Source organism: Vicia villosa, unplaced genomic scaffold (assembly GCF_029867415.1).
Source record: "Vicia villosa cultivar HV-30 ecotype Madison, WI unplaced genomic scaffold, Vvil1.0 ctg.000406F_1_1, whole genome shotgun sequence".
Lineage (NCBI taxonomy): Eukaryota > Viridiplantae > Streptophyta > Magnoliopsida > Fabales > Fabaceae > Vicia > Vicia villosa.
In genome coordinates this window covers 294,416-315,827 of record NW_026705184.1, presented here as the reverse complement: position 1 = coordinate 315,827, position 21,412 = coordinate 294,416, and the positions used below count along the sequence as shown (strand labels likewise).

At 30.9% G+C, this 21,412-nt stretch overlaps 1 protein-coding gene across 1 annotated transcript; it reads right to left on the bottom strand.

Moving 5' to 3' along the window:
- Nucleotides 1-6,838: 6,838 nt before the first annotated feature.
- Nucleotides 6,839-8,530, bottom strand: LOC131627868 (uncharacterized). The gene is made up of 2 exons (XM_058898729.1): nucleotides 8,233-8,530; nucleotides 6,839-7,106 (listed from the first exon to the last, which is right to left on the bottom strand). The coding sequence occupies exons 1-2, from the start codon at nucleotides 8,501-8,503 to the stop codon at nucleotides 6,919-6,921; spliced, it is 459 nt and encodes a 152-aa protein (XP_058754712.1). The 5' UTR covers nucleotides 8,504-8,530; the 3' UTR covers nucleotides 6,839-6,918.
- Nucleotides 8,531-21,412: the final 12,882 nt, after the last annotated feature.

The window sequence follows — 21,412 nt, the reverse complement described above, 5'->3', positions numbered from 1 at the left end:
TTGGATCTAAGAAGAGTGAGGCATGTGGTGTCCTATGGGATTCCAAAATAAACAGGAGGTTTCACGTCGTTGAAGTAAACAACGACCATATACGAATAATATGGCATTCTAAGATATTTTTTAGCAACACATAATCCCTATTTACACAAGTTTGGATTTATTCTAAAAAACATACAACTATCGGTGCAATCACAAATATACAAAACTGACGACAAAATCTCAACTGTTTAAATTTAAACAACCAAAAAATTTGTAGCTTATCTAAAATTATCTAAAATTCCGATAAATGCGTGAGATTTTTAAAAAAACGGATACACTATTGGATTTTTCAACATTTTGAAAAAATTCGGCAAACTATTTTTTTTATGATCCTTTTTTCTTTTAAAAATCGGTAAAAATGCATACTTGATTTTTAAAATGGACTACCGAATTTTTCAATTCACATCGAATTTTTCATTTTCATTATCAGATACTCTGTGCTATGTTTTGGAAAAAAAATGACAAGAGTATTTTGAGCATTATCGAAAAATGGGGTGCTAGGTATGGGAGGACAAAATCTAATATGTTCTGTTCCAAGTCCACCAATGAGTCATTTTATTCTAACCTAATATTTTTCCATTTTCTTTTCTTTCTTGATAATCCTGAACGCCATGTTAGGTAGAATAACCAAACTCGTTTCTTAACCTATACAATAAATAAAACTCATAACCTAGTCTTTCCAAGGGTATATAGTAATACTTAATCAAAGGTTTATTGATATGGATCAGATCAACATTGATGGGCCATTTGAGAAAATTAGTATCAAACCCAAGAGAAACATCAAAAATACCAGCTTGCTATAGTTAATGGAAGCATCTAAACTTAATTTTAAAATTCAAATAAAACAAATTGTACTATTAACATTTGTATTTTCATCGGAATAGAAAATAGTAATAGGTGAAAAAAACGGTTAGATTCTAGCTATTTAAATTACTACATTGTAATTAGAAAAGGTAGAAAAATGATTAATTCCAAATCCCTCTTTCCTCTTTATCAGGCTTTCCCGCATTGGAAATTCAATTTCTTAACTTTCTACCTAACATTCATTCTTGTGTTTTCATCCCCAATTTTGCCTAGTTTTTTATTTTTAATAATCTTGTTTTATTACATTTTTATTCAAAAGAAAAGCTCTTAAAAATGTGCTTGTTTGTTTTTTTTTGCATTTATTTCTTTTATTTGTAAACAAATAAAAGAATATATAAAAATGCTATAGGTCCATTTGATATCTAACTTCATTATTGTTTTTCTTTTCAAATTCTTGAAAGAAAAAAAAAATTGTGTCAATTTTAGTTGCATTTTTTTATTTATTAAAAACAATTCTAAAAAATGTGTGTTACTTTTGACTTTTGTCTTGATTTTTCATCTTTATTTTGATCATAAATAAACAATATTTAATAAATGTTTTTTAATTGATTTGATTTATTGTTGCCTTAAGGATTAAGAATAGAATCATAAGAAATTTGTGCGACTTTTTTCAAACATTCAATTGGATATCAATGTGTAATTTGGTTTCCTTTTCATTTGACCTATCTTTTTGGTATAAATAAGGATTAGAATTACACAATAGGGGGACCATAACTTTGACCGATTCCATACATAAAAATTTCAAAAACATTTCTCATATTTTGGTAAAAAAAAAAAACATCTAAGTCAAACTCTCCCTCACATATTCCAGAAAAAACCACACCTTCACTAACCATTCTATCAGGGGCGTCCTGACTTTTTAAAGGTCCGGGACAAATAATAAAAATGGACCCCTAATAAAAGACTGAGCAATTAAATTTGAATTTTGATTTTCTTTTTTTGAGTTTTATTTTTAATGATTAGAAAATGATTATATATAAATATAATAACGCATATAGGAAAAGAATTTGATTACCTTGGTTGGTCATGGTAGAACTTGCATTTTTCAATTGCATGGGTTCGATTCTATTTGACATTATTTATAAAATTCTCTATCATTTATTCTTTCAGATATTCTGCTGACCAAAACTTCTTCATCATTCTCTTTGATGAAGTTTCTTCATTAGAAGATGATGGTACTAGTACCCATACCAATGATCTTCCCTTTATATCCTCCTCCAAACCCCACACTTCCTTCCTTTTTCAGAGTTAGGGTTTGGAACATATGTCTTTCTCCTATCATATGTCGTGACCGACTACTGTCCAGATACCTGTTAGAGGCCAAATTGTAAATATATTTGTTCATGCTTTTGGGGTCTTTTGCAACTTATAGTATGAATTTTAATGCTTAAGTTTTCAATTCATGTAAATAAATAAAGTTTAAGTTTATGTTTGTATGTATGTAGTTTCTTTACTTTTCCTTTGCATTTTGTAGGAATTTTTGGAAATAGCAAGTCTTGGGATTTAAAGTATGAAAGAGAATAGCTTAGAAGAAGCAAGAAGTCTAAAACAATCAAGCAAAATTCAGCAAGCTCGCTAAGCGAGCTGCTAGCGCGCTAGGAGAGGCCTTGGCAGAGAGGAGTCGTGTTTTGGAGCTCACTTAGCGAGCTGGGCTGACTTAGCGAGGTTAACTTTGAAGACCAGATATTTTTTGTTGGCTTGCTTTGCGAAGTAGGTTGGATAAACGAGATTTCACTTTTAGGCACTTGTGTTTAGGCACTTAGAGATATTTTTATTGGCTTAACCTTATCTTTTCCACTAACTTTTTTCATTATAACTTTCTAGGGCACAAAATAGAGAAAGAGAGAAAACATCTTCAGAGCTTTTATCAAGATTTCCAAGTATCATTCATCTTCATCTTTGATCTTTGATGCTAGTGAATCTTATTTTGTTGCTTGTTGTTGAAGCTACCATGGCTACCGCTAGCCAAACCTCTTTTGTGTCAAGATTAGAGGTAGTTAACTTGTATAATATGTATTTCTATTGATCTTTTGTGTATGAACTTACTTGATGATTAATATATGGTGAATATCTTGGTTTTTATGTTCTATTTGTTGTTTTGAGTCACTATTGAGAGATATGTGTCAAACCTTGACCTAAAGATATTCATCTATCAATAAACAAACTCTAGAAATATATTTGTGAGTTGATAATCACTTGTATCAAGCTTTAAAGATTATCATGTTGATATGGAACCACTTGATGCCAGAACTCGCCCTCGAACCGGACTAAACCGGTGGTTATAAAGCCAAAAAAAGATTATCATGTTGATTGTTGGAATGAGAGATCATCTAGTAGTTAATGTGATAGTACTCACGATATGGCTTTAGGGATAAACAGTATCGAGAGGATACGTGATTGTATTAATCATTAATAAGTTCATACGTTTGATTAATCGAATATTTATGAAGCAAGTTAACGAAACCTAATCTTGACATACTTTTCTCAAATCGTTCAAAACTCTATTTTACTGTCCTTACTTTATTTTCATGCAATCGAAACATTCCATTACTAAAACTTTTCCAAAACCCTTACTCAAAACATTTTAATTGTAGAATGGAGGTAATATCGCATCAATCTCTGTGGAAACGATAAAACAAATACTTACCCTGTAAAGTGATTTCAACAGTACCATGACTGTTACTTTGCTTCTCCCTTTAGGCATATATGTAGCAAACACAATCTAATATATAAGTACCCATACTCTCATGGGTCCTCTACTGTTAGTTCTAACACCTTTTTCGTGTTTTGTGCTTTTGCCTGATAGTAATGCATAGGCTCAATCCAGAATTTTGGTTTATGAATTTTTTGTCTTAGATGAGTCTTGACATTACTTTCTGAACCCTTTAGATTCTTTGGTCCATAGGTTCTTTGTTCTGGTTTCTTCACACCTTTTGACTTAGAGGTCATTGATCCTAGATTCCTCATAACTTTTGACTTTTGAACCTTAGGTTCTGATCTGATATGAACCTTTGATTTTTGATTCTTGGGAACTGAGTTCTTCAGAACCTTTGACTTTGAAGTCTCAGGTAGGGTGGCAAAATAGGTCGTGGCCCGCCAAGCCGGCCAGCGCACCCGCTAAAAAATGACGGGTTGGATTGGGATTTTACACCCACCCGCCCCGCAAAAACCCTCCGCCCGCCAAAGTTCTCCCCATCAAAATCCGCCGCCCACCAAAGCCCACCGTGCCTACTCATTCAGCCTGTCCCACCTTAAGTCCGCCTTTTTTAGTTAAGTCTAGTAATTCCAATTCTTGGTGGTTTTAATTTATACATCTATTTGTGAATATATGTAATATTTTTTATGTGAAATTTGTTAAAAAGATGCTTTATAAAAAATTATTCTAAAAAATATGAAAAATTTAATTGAAAGGTAAAAAAGTTAATCTATTAAAAAAGAAATAAAAAACATAGGCGGGAAAGCTCGCCGTCCACCAACCCTCCACCTTGGCGGGACGGGTTTGATTTTTATGCTCATTTTCACTTGGCAGGCTTAAGGCGGAGCGGACGGCCCCTTTTGCCACCCCTATTCTCAGGTGCAGATTTATTCAGATCTTTTGAATGACTAATCTTGGGTTCTAATTGGGTCTGAATCTTACTCTTATTAGACACAGGCACAAAATAAGTTTTTAGCATTGTTTGAGCATTGCTTATAGAAGAAATATCCGAGTGTTTCTATTACATATATATATATATATATATATATATATATATATATATATATATATATATATATATATATATATATATATATATAAATATGTATATAAAATATATAAATGACAAAACTACCCTTGCAAGAAAATATATTTAATTTGATAAAAAATAAAATTAATATTCATATTTTTAAAATTTTAATAATTAGTTTATTTTGAAATATTCTAATTTATTAGGTTTTAAGTGTTTTATATTATATAAAGTTACAAAATTACCCTTATGAAAAAATCATACATATGTATTAAAAATTATTTATTTATATTTTTTAATTTAATATTAAATTAATATTTATTTATATTTTCTCATATTTAATTTTTTTATTTAAATTATATTTTATAGGGGTAAATTAGTAAATTAAGTTTTTATACTATCCTGCCGGATTCTAACCCAGCTCATATTCAGAATAACAATTTGAACTAATGAGGCAGGATAGGATAAGTTTCATGATTAACTTATCATATCATGTTGTGTCATCAAACACTAGATTGAGATAGGATATAATACAAATATCCTATCATGTCTCTTATCGAGCGCGCCAAACGGACCCTAAGTATTTTGTTATCATCAAAATCTAAGGAGTATGAACATATTTTGTTCCAACAGACTGCATGTCAAAACCACCGCCCTCACGCATCAGCTTCGTCATTTAAGGCGTCGGCCAACTCTGTCAGCCTCGTCGGAATCGCGATTCGTGTCGGCCACCTCTCCTTTCGACAAAGCAAAAAAACTCGTAAAACCTCTCGAAAATTGATTTTAAGTGTCCTAAAGTTTAGAATGCAGAACTAGACATAGGAGTTAAGGTTCCTAGTTTTGACATCATGCAAAATATTTTTAATAGAAAACTGCACTCACATATTCTCATATTCTAAATCAGTGAAAAAAAGTAAAGTCCTTCCTTTCCACCAGTATTTTGTATCTAAGGTCAACACAAATGCCCATATCTACATGTACACGAACGAAGTGTCCAAAAATTCTATCAATCATGAGCTTGATTAATGCTAAATTAAAGAAAATAGGCGTACCTATGCTACTTGTTATTGCAAAAAGAATTTACAGGCATGAGTTGGGTTGCTTTGTTACAAGTTAGGAATAAAATCCTTAGACCAAGGATTAAAATGAGTAAAACTCCACGCCCATGAAGCGCGTGACATGTTCCAGAAAGGTGAATGAAAATTTGAAGAATCGCTTGCCCTACAAGATCACTCCTCATTCTCCAACTCTTTCCACGGTGTAGCAAGCTTTGAACGCAACCCCCGTCACTGAGAGAGGTGTGGATCCCTTTGGCCACATAATTCGACCATGAAAGTTGTGTTTGCACGCTTTCACCATTGCAAAGTATTCCTCTTCTATGATAGTAATAGATAAATATACCCCCTTTAAATTGGTTAAGGTAACTCTGAAGTCGTGATGTCGCGTACTCCATTTAGAACTTGAGCGGAAATTTTGGAGTTGGGCACCACAAAAGAGAGGTTGTTGACTCTTTCTTTAGGTTTCAAAATTGGGACAAAATAGTTCCACGAAATATTAAAAGGTTTCAACGAAGAATATAAAACCATCAATCCTATTAAAGTGAAACATTTATTAAGACGATGAACAATATTAGATTTGCTTCCAGTTTTCTTTTTCCAATCAAAAGAGAGAGCTTCATATCCTATTAAACTTGAATTCAACTATTGACTTTCTCAAAATTTAATTTCAAATATATAAGCTTCAAATGAAAAATCTGTTTGAATAGTTATTCTTAAAATGTGATTTTAGGTATTTCATCTATTTATGGGAAAAAAAATTGGATATCAAAATTTCAAAAAATCACTTAATTTTGAAGCTATTTCAAATAGATTTTCATAAAAATCATTTTTGAAATACAACTTTTTGAAAAAATTATGATTTTGACTAAGTTTTGGTCTTCAATTATGTATGTTTATGTTATGGGATGTCAAATTAAGTGTTTCATTTTAGAAAAAACGAATATAAAAAAACTTGTAATATTTTGAAAAACAGTTTTAGAAAATCTATTTTTGAAAATACAAAGAAAAAATCCATTTTTTTAAAGCTGAAACAAACTGGCCCATAATACTTAACATTACTAAAAGACAATTTCCAAGCATCCAATACATTTAAGGAATATTTTATTGACCAAAAGTAAAGTATTTAACAATCTATATATTATTCATCACTTATTTCTTATTCATGTTTTGCTTTATTCCAACATTTACATTAAAGTGTATTTCATAACTTCTTTAAAATGCTGAGAAGAAAATTAATCTCTACCACCACCGATAGGTGCACATTGCATTGTGAAACAGAATTTTTTGAAACTAAATGATTTCCAGCTACCATTTCTTTCCTTTGATCCTGCTTCTTCTGTCTTTGTCGATGATTCTTGATTCTCAGATAACACAAATTTTCTTGTCCTAAAACTTCCTATGGGTTCAGATGGATTTAGAGCTACTCCAAAACAAAACAAAAAATCACTTATTTAACTTACATCTTTAAGCATCTATGTTGCAACATATAAAAACTAAAAACCATACAGATAAAATGTGTCAGTCTAACTAAGTACTAGACTAATTGATGATAATAAAAAAAAACAATTTAATAATCATATAAAAATATTGCGTAACATCTTTTTTAAAAAGTCAAGATATATTATTTTGTACATGTTTTGAGACTTACTTTCCACGTAAGAAAATATTAACACAAAAAAATTAAAATGTCAAATGTATTTGATAAAAAATTTGGACCAAATACATTTAACAAAAATTAAAAGTAAGCTTATTCATACATTTTTTATAAGTTAAAAATCTATTATGAAAAAAAGAAATAATGATAGTCAAATCCTAACCAATAAAAGAAAAAAAAAGGAAAAAAAAAAAAAAAAAAAAAAACATGTCTATAGTTATTTAATGGAAAACAAAAAGTAAACATCTAGAATCAATTTATAGATAAACAACCCTATTTAATAAAAAAATAATTTAATTGAGAGAGAGTAAAATATCTTATAAAAACAAAATATCACATATTTTTAAAAGTTAAATTTTCTTCTCTTTATTTTTTATTTATGTATCTTTACAATTTACTCTCTTTATAATAAAATATAAATAAATAAATAAAATATTAAATGTATGTTGTTTAAATTTAGATCAAATACATTTTTAAAAAACTATTTTTATTGACTTCATAAAATAAGTAAAAGCAACGTATATAAATATGCTTGTGAACACTTACTCGTGCGAATGAAAATGCTTTTTAAAATACTCCCTCTGTTCCAAATTATAAGAAAAATTTTCCTTTTTTTAATTCATTGAATAATTAATGTATCTGATCTATATACAGACCAGATACATTAAATATTCAATGAATATAAAAAGTGAATTTCTCTTATAATTTGGGACGGAGGGAGTAAATTTAAAAAAAAAACATATAATAGAGTATATTACTCACGCCTAATTTAGCAGAGAAACATTTGCATCAAAACAAGTACAGCAGCCAGAAACATGAAAATTCAAAAAAAGAGAGAAAAAAAATACATCATATTAGAGTAAAGTATTCAACCATTTTCTTGAAATCTTACCATTAGAAACATCATTTGAGCAATGTAGAATATAATCAGAAGCATCAGATTTCAAAGCTGGCAATCTTTTTTGACGTGCATAAAATTTAAGAGCTTTGTTAATAACATCACAAACAACATCATTCTCATTAACCACAATTGTTAATGGTCCCGAACTACCGACGATGTTGATGGATATCAAAATTCTATTGGTATTGTTGATGTTGTTATTCGTCATCTTAATTTTCACCAAATCATCAACACTCCATCTTTTGCTCTTGTAAAACACCATTTTCTTAAACTATTCTAATTATTTAGTTGTATTTCGACGTTTCTTATTCGGAAAAAAAAAATGAAAATCACGAATATATATGATTTTCACTAAACTTTTAATTTATGTTGTATAAATGAAAAGAAAAAAAACAGATCAAAAATTGATAAACCTTTCCTACCTACCTCCCTTAAATAAGGTATTGTGATTCTTTTATTTATATTTCATATCTGAAACATTTTGAATATAATTATTTTAAATTGATATAATAAAAAAGAAAGAAAATTCATTGGATATGAATAATTTAATACTAAAATAAGTCAAAGTGATTTATATATATTATTGAATTTATTTATCGAGGATCCATTTTAATTAAATTGTTAGATAAAATAATATTTATCAATTTTTTTATTAGTCTTGTATACTTAAAAAGAATTTGGCAATTTTTTTAAAAATAATAATGAATAATTCGTTATTAAATTATATATATTATAACAAAAATATACAAGTCACATACAAAAATAATTTTTTGATGTCTCCCTTGTTGGCCTTCTGGTGCTTTTTTAGGGACTTCAATGTGATCCTTGGATCTCATGAGCACAAAGGGGGGGGGGGGGGGGGGGCTCATCTTCCTTCCAAAACATCTATGAGAGATTTCCAAGAATGGAATAGCTCATATGGTCTAATGGTCGAAAGGACAAAGCTTGTCCAGAGAAAAGATTGGATAAGCCATTTGTAACCAGCCTTTGTTTTACCTTTTCTCCCAACTCACAGTCTCTTCCTTCATCAGAACAAGATCTAGTCACCACCCCTTGCTTTTGGAGGTTCAATTGGATAGAGTAAAACAACATCTTAGTTCAAATTCTTCAAAATATGGTCTCTACATGATAACTGCATGCAGCTCATCTCTGACACTTAAAAATACTGTGCAATTTTGTTAGAAAATGATCCAAACATATTTGAATCAAGTGCGTTATTTTTGCGATTTTTTATTTAGTTTGATATGATTTGCAGTTTTCTATTGAACCAATTTATTTTTAAACACCCTTAAGTAAAGTAATTATTAATGTATAAATCAAATATTCATTTATCTCAGTTATAGAGATTAATATTTCAAAATAAAAAGTTCTAAAGTGAATAATAAAATTCTTTAAAGCAGAATGAGTTAAATATATGCCAAAACCCTCCCTCCCCCCATAATTTTTTTTTAATTCCCCTTATAATGTAAAAATTATTTCAGTTGAATAAATGACATGGAATCTTCATGTTTGATGACATAGTCTGTCCAGCTGGCTTTTCTTTTAATTTTTTTAAAATCCACGTGGTTTATTTATTTATTTTTTAAAAATTTTCAAAAACTTTTTTACACAATTTTTTTATTACGAGGGGTAAATCAAAACTTGCTAACATTGCAGGGGGTAACATATACATATTTTTTTGTTTTGGATATTAAAACAATGAAAAATGGTCCCAATAGATTTTGAACTGAGGGACATAATGAAGGTGAAAAAAACACAAAAAAAGGGTTGAATTGTGTTAGCTTTTTCTTTCTTTTGTAAAAATCTCTTACTAGATTCTGAACTCAAAGTCTAGAATATGATACATAGGCAAGTGTTTGCAGCGAATATAAATAGGTTAAAGATATAGAGTGAAATAAAGAGAGATAGGACCGTGTTGGCTGTAACGCCCCAGACTGCTTTCGGGATGATCGACTGACCCCACAAACCAACACGGGTCTTTTCAGCATGCTTTGACCTCACTCGCACGCTTTCCGGGAAACTTCCCAGAAGGTCACCCATCCCAATACTACTTCAAGTCAAGCACGCTTAACTATGGAGTTCTTATGGAATGAGCTACCGAAAAGAAGATGCATCTTGTTAGTATAGGTAGTACCTATCAATCCTTATAAGCTTTCCTTCGACCATGCATTCCCATACCTGCACGGCTTTAGGATCCCTCTCATTCCGATGTGGCGACCACCCTAGCCCCAATTGGCCCCAGGTGTTCCATGCGGTGCAACCACCCCTCGCCTTCTTCGGCCTCGGGTGTTACATGCCCACCAGCTTCCGCATGGTTCGTCCTCGAACCACATCGTACTGGGAGAGGCCTGGCTCTGATACCATTTGTAACGCCCCAGACTGCTTTCGGGATGATCAACTGACCCCATAAACCAACACGGGTCTTTTCAGCATGCTTTGACCTCACTTATCCCTTCACAATTACCACATTGTCCTTAAAACCTTTTTTATGTTATTTCAACCTTATCCTCACTTATTCCTCCCAATTTTACCAACTTGCCCTTAAAATCTCTACTCACCCTTATTTTAAATAATAATAATATAGATAATGCAATCTATATTGTTATTATTATTATTATTATTATTATTATTATTATAAATCCCACAAAATATAATTAAAATTATTTAAATCTAAATAACTCTAATTATATTTGCCTCTCACTAATACTCCACAACTTATCGTCATACTCCACAACATATATCAATGAAACCACACAACACGTCATATAATTCATCACAATTCACCAATAATCATAAATAATTAATTAAAGAATTAAATATGAATTTTGGGGTGTTACATTGGCTACCATGGGCTTCAAGTATGAGATCATGAATTCATGTTGTCTTTCACAAGCATGTTAATCCAATGGATCAGATTCTATGATCAGAGGGTATGCCTTTGGTTTTCGTACCATTAGTCCATACAGGTTTTGTTGACTAGTAAGTCCCCAGCATTTGACCAACTGGTCAAGTGGGCTTTTCTGGCCTTTGGACTTAGAAATTATACTAATTGGCTCCTCCTTTTTAGTTTCCACCACCCTTTTTTTTTATTCTCATTTGTTTTTTATCTCATTGCTGTTATTTATTTTGGTTAAGTTTTTTTCTCATTTTTATTCTTGGGTTAGCTTATTTATTTATTTTTTATTAGCTTTTTTTATTTGATCTATCTTTGTTTGTTTTATTTATCATATATCCCCATGAACAAAATGTATCCCCTCTCCTACTTATATTTTATTTTGCTTTGATTCTCGCTTTTCCACAATAAAAAATGTTTGATCAACATCAAGCCGTTTAGTTTGAAAACCTTGATCAACATCAAGTGTGTTTTTCTGAAACCAATAAGTTGATCCTCTCGCATCCGTTCATTTTTGCTAATAAAATCAACCATCGCAATTCAAAAAGTATTTTTTGTAATTAGTTTCAAACCAATGTGAATAAACCCTTGGTCAACGCCAAGTTTCTTTTCCCACGCAATTAAACACTTGGTCAACACCAAGTTCTTTTCAAATCTTTTTCATAAAAAATATAATTGAATGCCACGAGCCCTAAGTGATGAAGGAGGAATGATTAGATGTACGTCCCTTTGTTTCGAGTCCTAAGATGCTTGTCATGTGACTTTTGTTTGAATGCTCACATTCATCCATGAACTTTAATTCGATTCTAATAAAACCTTTTTGCAATAAAAGGGAGGAAAAAGGACTAGTTAGGCGTATGCCCCTCTTTTCCCGAGTATTTAGATACCTACTATATAGTTTGCCTTTCAAATACTCATCTCCCACTTAAAATCAATATCAACCAGTTAAACCTTTTTTTCTCTTGCCCCCGTGCGACTTCGAAAACCTTTTCACAAATAATGATCCTAACATTGTTCATTAAAATCAACCAACACAGTTATTTTCTACTTAGAACTACGTAGTCTTGAATTCCTCATCGCACCAGAGGATATGTTGGCTCATGGGTTGTTGTTTTTGGATTTACCTTGACAACGGCCCATAAGGTCTTGAATAAGAGTAACTAAATTAGAACAAGATGGTTTAGAAAATACCTCATATTCTTCTTTAGAATTTGAGCCAAAATCTGAGTCAAATTCTGTGTTTGAAGATGTTAGAGCCATCAAGCTTAACTGGCTTCTTCCTCATCTTTATTAGATTCTTCTTATATGTCAAGTTCATCCCGTGTTTCCATGAGACTCTTCTTAACTTTGTTTCTGAAGTTGTCTTTCTGATAGCCTCCTTTCTTTGACTTGTCATTCTGCAACTCTAGACAGTCAGCAATAAAGTGACCAAGCTTCTTACAATTGAAGCATCCTTTCTAAAGCCACAACTTTTTCCTGATGAAGTTTTATTCTTCTTGGTCAGATACTGCAATCTCTTGAATATAAATGCAATCTCTTTCTCATCTGATCCTTCCCCAGAACCTCCTGTATGAGCAACTTCGTCAAATTCCCAAACTTGAGGAGACTTAGGAGATTGACCAACAGATTTCAAGGCGAGAGACTTGGATTTATTTGCAAGTTTATCTCCCATGAGCTCCATCTCATGACTCTGAAGATTGCTTATCAAACTTTCAAGACTTATTTTATTCAAATCCTTAGCATTTTGGATGGTTGTCACCTTTGGTCTATATTTGACAGGAAGACTCCTAATAATCTTCTTGATATGATCAAAAGTTGTATAGCTTTTATTCAGAACTTGAAGTCCAGATACAAGAACTTGAAACCTTGATTGTTGGACCAAAAAATTAGTATTTTCCTCTTTCACCTGCTGAATGCCTTCGTAGGTAGCACACAAGGATTCAAAAATGATTTTTGCAATAGACTTGTCAATTATCTTAAGGTACTTATAGTGAGGTAGAGCATCTACCAAAATGCCACACACTCTGTGATTTTTTCTATATGTCTTCTTTTGGCATGTGTGAGACTTTTTCTATCAACAACAATTCATACTCCATCAACTGAAATATCAATTCCATCTTCAAGAATATCTCACAACTCATCATCATTGCTTATGATGTGAGTGTACATCTTAATTTTCCACCATTCAAAATCTGTAGAATCTCCACTGAAGTTTGGAGGTTTAGCAGTATAGTTGTTATTCTCAGAAGCACTATAATCATAGTTCACCGAATTGTTACTGACACTAACACAAGAGCTATCACTAGCAGACATGTTTTTCTCTCAAGATCTTTTTTGTACCATTGTAAAGTGTTTATAGCTCAGAGCTTGCTCTGATGCCAACTGAAGGTGAGAAAAATACAAGAAGGAGAGGGTTGAATTGTGTTAGCTTTTTCTTTCTTTTGAAAATATCTCTTATCAAATTCTAAACTCAAAGTCTAGAATCTGATACAAAGGCAAGTGGTTTCAGCCGATAAAAATATATTCAAAGATATAGAGTGAAAGAAAGAGAGACACAAGAAATCTTATACTGGTTCCTCCCACAAAACAAGAGTAGTCCAATCCCCTTGCACTTTCAAGGGATTTTGTAACACCCTGATTTTATTGATTATTTTATTATTAATTAATTTTTTTTTATTAATTATTATGCGATATGATAATTAATTAAATTATGTGTTTTGTCATATATTTTGATATGTGTTTTGGGTCAGTAAGTGTGAAAATGAGAAAATAAACAATTGGGCCTAATAGGGTATTAGGATGAGTAAAGGTGGGGGTTAATATTTAGTAAGTCCACTAAGATAAATTTAGATTGTAAGGATTTTAATAAAATAAGAGAAAAGAGAAAGATAGTAAGAAAAGAGAAGTGAAGAAAGAAGAGAAGAGAAGAGAAGAAAAAAGGAGAAAAGAGGAGCAGAGAAGGAAGAACTCTAGAAGTGTTTTCATCTAACGTAAGGGTGTGAGTTCCTTGAATCATGGGTTTATATAATGATGGGTGATGGGTAGAAGCATAAAAATATGAATTTTGTTCTTGAAATTGCTAGATTTGAAATGTTAGGGCTTGGATTTGGATTCAAAACGTTTGTGTTAGAAATAATGTTTTAAGGTTCCTAATTATTGATACATGTTAGATATAGGTTACTATGTATTTAATTTTTATTATATTCATGTTTAGATGAGATTTTGAGGGGATTTGAGTGGGAACCCGAGAGCTGCTCGCATAAAAATGTTGGATTTTTGTAAAACTTTAAAAATTCATAACTTGAGTTCCCAGTGTCTGTTTGACTCACCGTTTGAACCTGGAGAAATCTAATACAGTTTACTTTCTTGTAAAAATAGTTTCATGTTCTGGAAATAAATCTATTTGGTGTGTAATAAGGTTTTGTGGAGTCAGTGCATGATGTCAGTGTTTGCATTTTTTTGAAACTGTAACAATTCATATCTTTTGAATCGTAACTGTGTTTGAGTCCCCATTCAAAGTGTTAGGAAGCTAATGACATGTTCTTTTCAATAAAAATGATCTTGTTGGCAATAAATGATTTAATAATAATATGATTAGGTAAATATCTTGTAATTGTGTTGTTTGATTTGAGAATGGGTGTTTGATGTGAATAACATTGTTTGGCTTTGTATGCTATATGTTATTTGTGATGTGTTGAGATGGTTAGTTCGATGTGAATGCATTGTTGATGATGATAACATGATACATGTATGTTTGTGCAAATGGTGGGATAATTCATATGTGATGGATTATTGTGATATGCTTGTATGATTAAGATTGAATGGATGATCTTAATTGCATATGTTTGTTGGTATTTGCACATGCATTCATAGGGAGCTTATACTCCGGGTTTTGGTCTTATGGTGGGGATCTGGAAAGATGAACTATATGTTCATACTTATGGCTCTGATCTTAGTGGGGATCTGGAGCGAGGTGAACCTGATGTTCACGATTGGTACCACATGTATATTCCATTAAATTGCATTTGAGTCACATGAGTCGATGTGAAGGTTGTGTTTTGATATGAAATATGTGATAATTGATTTAACTGTTACATTGTATTATTGTGGTTGATTATCTTTGGTATCTTGAATTATGGAGCAATGTTGCATATGTGAATATATGAAATGTATTGGAATATGTTGAATATACATGAATATGTGAAGTGTGATGAATTTGGTTGGTGAATGTTTTTATACACTACTAATTATTATATATTTTCATGATGATATGAATTATCACCCTTCAGTTGGAATGATGTTTTGCACGACATCGCTCAGGTACTCAAGATAGCAGTGCTTCTCGCGAGGATTAGTCGAAGGAGTTAGATTTTGCTTAGTTTTATCTTAGGTAGTGAGTCATGCTCTGGTCATGTAACACGGAGGTTATTTGAACTCATGTTGTTGTTTTGAGAGATACTTATGATACTCTCTTTTATTTGGTATTGTATTTTGAGATTATGTGATGATGTGGCTTTAGTGCCTAAGCCATGATACATGGTTCATTTTATGAGATGAAATGATTGGTATCAATTGAGAAAAAAATTATTTCGCTGTAATATGCAAATGAAACATGAAGTTTAAGTAAGTGTTATGATTATGAACAGGTTTATGTTTTGTTGTTTTTGAAAATAAAAGTGGAGCCCTTTGAGATATGTATGCTAATTTTACTCTCATCTTGCTATATAATTATAGTATTTCCTTGGGGTTACAAGGGGTGTTACAGATTTCACTATAATCACAACTGACTACAAATGCTCAAGCACACAAATAAGATACTTCCAATGCTCAAACACACAAGTAAGGTACTTCTAATGCTCAAGCACACAGGCAAGAGACTTCAAATTCTCAAGCACACAAGCAAGAGACTTTTAACAATCTAACTTAATCAGATAAGAGACTGTTTGACTATTACACTTGATATACAATCAGAGGTGTAAATAGAATACAAATTAAAATGAATCTTAAGACTTATAAATTTATAAGATATAAAAATAATAGTAAATTCTAATTTAAACTTGTGCTTTTGATTTAACAGAGTAACAACTCTTTGATTGTCAAGGATTTGTTATTTTCCTTCAAGTCTTCAGCTCCTTATATAGAGAGGCAGAAAATAGTCATTAAAGAAAAGAGCTTGCACGAGTGAGTCTTAGAGAAGATTTATCATAGACATTGAATTTTTTCTTGATATGGTTAATGTTATTGAAAATATATTTTAATTCCCTTTGCTACAAGAGAAATTATCGGTTACATCCCAACAGTCTGTGCGTATTTTTGTTTGCATCTGCACGTGATCAGAAGAAGACAAAATGATCTATGAATTTGATAGTGACCTATTAGAATATTCTTGATCCTTGCGTTGACATGCTTTAGAGTCAGAGTCTTTAGAGTTTGGATAATTATAGGTTGACTTTCTTCAAAGTCTGGTCTTCACAAGTTAACCTCCTTCAGAGTCTGAGTCTTCAGAGTCTAGTTATCAGATTCTGATCTTTCCGATTTTGGGTCTTTTAGCTTCTCTTTAAATGTTAATTTTCAGTATCAGTGCAAAGCTTATGTTAGAAATTTTAGTCTAGTGGCAGAAGCGCCTTACCACTAGGCTAACTGCTTTAGCTTACCAATATTGATTTCCTTTTCATTAAACTACTCAAATTGTTTCATACAAAAATAAAAAAATCAAAAATATTTTTAACCATTACTATTTCAAAAAAACCAAAAATAATAACATTTTGCAACAGTTGTAGCTCGAACACATGAACCTTTATAACATAATGCACAATTTCTACCACTCTGTCACTTGTAATTTGTGTAACTTTACTCCCATTGTATATTGTTATCTTATAAATTTTACATTTCAACTCTCCCATCATCCTTCCAACAAACTCTTCTACAACAATAACTTCATCAATGGAGCCAAATCCCAGTCACTTCAGGATTTTTCTACTAACAATGTTAATATAATGGGTAAGTTCTTGTATTTTTCTACTAATAATGCCAAAGTGTTTTTCTGGTTTATTGGTTGAGTCCTTGTGGTTGAATGTTCACAAGAGTGATGTTAAGCTTATAATGGGTCAATTGAGGTTTTGTAAAATATGACTTATTTGACTGAGGTTTGGTTGCATTCTAACGGTTTTAATGGTCCTTTATCTGATTTTGAAGGATCGAAAGATTTAGAGGTTTTGAGTTTAAGGGATAATTATTTCAATGGTGTTGTTCACAGTTCAATAGTGGGCAGCAATGGAATAATTATTGTAAAATTGATGATGTTCATTTAAGAATTTTTTTTGTAAGAAAATATTTGAGTAGTTTCATTAAAACGAAATGAATATAGACAAGCTGAAGTTGAAACAGTTGGCCTAGTTGTAAAATGTCTCTGCAAGAGGAAAGCTTAGTCCTTGGTTCAAAACTCATGTGAGCCATTTTTCATGTTTTTTCAATTTTTTTATATAAAATAAAATAAAAATTTTGTGGAAACCGAATCTCGCTAACATTACAGAGGTTGACCTACATTTAACCCAAAAAGAATTAACATTTCTTAATATTTAAATAACACTAGTAAGATATCCGTGCTATCGCACGGGTTCTGTGTGGATTCATATTACACATTGTGATATTTCATTTGTTAGTTCTGAAATTTGTTTTGCAGTCCATAAATATTCATATAATTTTAAATATAGACTAATAATGTGTACCAACTTTGAAGCATTGATTCGTAGTTACAATAACCCATAAAGCCGATTCTCTAACTTCAATTATATAAAACAACAGTAAAAGAAATATTTAAAAGATGAACATTAAAATGAATAGTCTACAACTGGTATCTCATAAATACATTCACATCTATCCATAGACCTATGCCTGCAAGAACCTTCATTACAATGAACAATCTACCGCTGTTAAATTGAGAAATACATTTTTTTCCGTTTATGAAAATATTTGTATTAACAATACACAGTAATATATTAAAAAGTAGTACATGTGCCAAAGTAAAATAATTATTTGGTTCATCATAACACAATTTTCTCCTATTCTATTCTATCTAGGTGATTGCAATTTACCTCTTTAGGTCTATTATTGTCCAATAAGCATAACATCACGATCATAATTTTTTAAATCTTGGAGATAAAAAAAATTAAGTATTGTAGTTCTTAAATGTGTATTTTGGGTTGAAAAAAAGAAGAGAAATTGCTACTAATTTATCAATATATCAGGTTTGATGTTCAAAGTAAAACGTACCCAAGAGCAAATAATTACATCTCATTATATTTATCATTAATAGTACTGTAATGTAACTATTTTTTCACATTAAATTATTTTTGTATTAACTTATATTGTGTATAAAAAAATGTGTTACTCCAATCCGTTGAATATATACTGTTAAATTGAATTTGTGAAAAAGGTAAATAAATACTATTTAATCCAAACACATAGCATCCAACACATCAAAGCAATAGATAATGATTGAGTATATCTTCCAATCAATACAACGGTAGCCATGCTAGAAAACTGATTTGATGAAGCGATCAATTCTGGACAACCATTTCAAGCTTTGTAATCAAGTTCTGCCATTATTTTGGTACCAACAATATCATGAAACCTTCAAAACTTCACTTTGAAGTTTGCTTGTTATGGCCAATAGCATGGATCTCTTACACAAAATGAGTCAGCTTGGAGACTTGTGATTCAAAAAAAGCATTCTAATACAACCTCAATCCTATCACAATATTCAATTGCTAACTATAATAACCAATATGTGAGTAACATGCAGCTACTTCTCAATCACACTTTAACAATAAGAAATTTGTCAACTTCTTAACTCTGTTAAGAAATGCCACAAAAGTTTGCAGAACAAATATTCTTCATACTTTAACAATATTAGCTCCAAAAACATGTAAGAGTGTTAAGTAGTTGCACATTGAAATAAAGGTTTATTGAGCAAATGGAAAATCAAATGAAGGTTCATCACAAAAAAACTAATGATATGAGTAAGTAGGAATCCTAGCTTCTTTATTAAAAACAATTAATTTCAGTTTATGAACAAATGTCCTTTTTTTAAACCTTGCTCATAAAGCTTTGTTGCGCTTCCAACAATCTTTCACAGGAGACCAAACAAAATCCAAATAAATTTCCTCATTCCAACAAAAGTACTAGCATCTAAAAATTGTTTTCACAGTGTGATTGTTCAGAGATTAATTGCCATCAAATTAAAACCAGTTTGTTTAAAAACTATCATTGCCTAACTGCTCTAATAATAAATTGTTAAGATGTTTATGTATTGAGCCATTAGACACTTCATATTTAGAAACAGTTCATACTAAATTCAAATATGCAACTGAGAACTAATCGACAAAAAACATAACCAAAAAAGAATTGAAATTATGGAAGTCCATAAGTAACATGGCAGTAGATGATAAATTGATCCTACATCATTTTCTATATTTGAAATGTAATGGCATCTTATTATCAAGGTATGCTAAGAATTTTGGTTCAAGCACATCCAGACAAACCTGTTATAATATACGCACATGAAAAAAATTCAAGCAGATTATAATCACATCCTATTATCAGTATAATAGAAATAGTGTATAAAATACAATAACTTAAGCTTAGATTAAAACTTATATAATTAAATCTCTAATAATAGAGAGGCACGTTTTAAGTAATAAAACTCCAACCTCAAGAAAACTTAAAAACCATCTCACTTGTATTCTCACTGCAGCACTCGAAGCATTTTCTTGACTTCTTAACTTCTTGAAATCGATTTCTTGATATTCCAATTGTATTATATATATATATATATATATATATATATATATATATATATATATATATATATATATATTAGTAAATTATTTATTGTGCCAGCAGAACTGCATCGTTATACCTCTGCATATCATATACAAATTGAAATGGTTGTGCATCAATGTCGTGAAAAGAAGATTGTTGCAATCATAGAAAATGATACATTAATTGACAAACAAACAATACCTTGATAAAGATAGTATCACCGTGAAAGATAGTACATCCACTTAAGGAAACTATAAAATATAAAATTATTTTCTCAAAAGAATAACATGAGAAAGATTAAACGCCATTCAAAAAACCTAAGATAAACTCATATATGTGATAGATAACTTCAAAATTCTATCATAAAGTTAATAGTGCATAAACTAAACTAACAGATAAAAGGTGGTACACAATTTCTCATCAAAATCTAGCCACCCACCCTAATGAAATTTCCTACTTGAAAATATATGCCGCACTCCAAATTGGCTTCACCAGTAAGGGTTTCAAACTTTACCTTTTGGGAAATAAATCGAGAATCAATACCTTTTGTTTCAAAATCAAGGCGTTTCATTTGGATAATAAAAATCAAATCTAACATCAACAGAACTTGAAATATCACTAGTATCCTTACATTCAATATTTGTTATTGTCCCAGCTTCATCAACCTCTTGATATTCTGACTTAACCCGCCGTACAAGCACTGCTTCGTACAGTGGCCATGTTAGAATGCTTTGGAGTGAATTCCACCTAATAAACATGAAAATTAAGAGATGAAACTTTCTATCTATTTTCAACATTTTATAAATCTTGTAAAGATTTTTATTTGCAAAAACATGAACATTTATCAACAATGTAACATTTAACAAGTCGAGCCTCAACTAACTAAAACAATTTCAACCATAAATATAATTGAACCACATTTTATAGAACCTTTTTCACTTGATCCAAGTAATAGGATTGTTACATTTTCAACAACTAAAACTTCTGAGTTCAATTTTTAGCAATTATGCTAACAAATGTGCTAACAATTTAGATTCAATTTAAGGTGAAATTGAAAGAGCTTATATACAGTTTATTTGAATCTATCTTATAACATGTGTAGTTATTTAAGTATTAAGAAAAACTCAACAAATAGTTTATGTTATATTCATATGTTGAACACTGAAACAATCAAAATAACAAAGAATATATCATTCATAGATTACGAATAAAATTATCCGTAATTAATTGACGATACCTGAAACAAATTCTCTTAAGATCATTTCCACCATTAGGAAGAGACACCCTGGTAACATGAACTCCTGTCTTCAACTATTTCATCTTCATCTTTTAACACAACATCACAAATCGATGCAAGTGAGAGCTATTTCCTCTAACAAATACTGATGAGTTAGAAAAATCAAACCCTTAAAAATGATTTACCAAGTTGAAGGTATGAACTGTTTCATCCATATC

Excerpts from the sequence above, each read along its gene's own strand:
- LOC131627868 (XM_058898729.1), bottom strand. The coding sequence starts at position 8,503 with ATGGTGTTTTACAAGAGCAAAAGATGGAGTGTTGATGATTTGGTGAAA. Across the intron at positions 7,107-8,232 it reads CTCAAATGATGTTTCTAATG|CTCTAAATCCATCTGAACCC; the intron begins GTAAGATTTCAA and ends GTTTTGGAGTAG.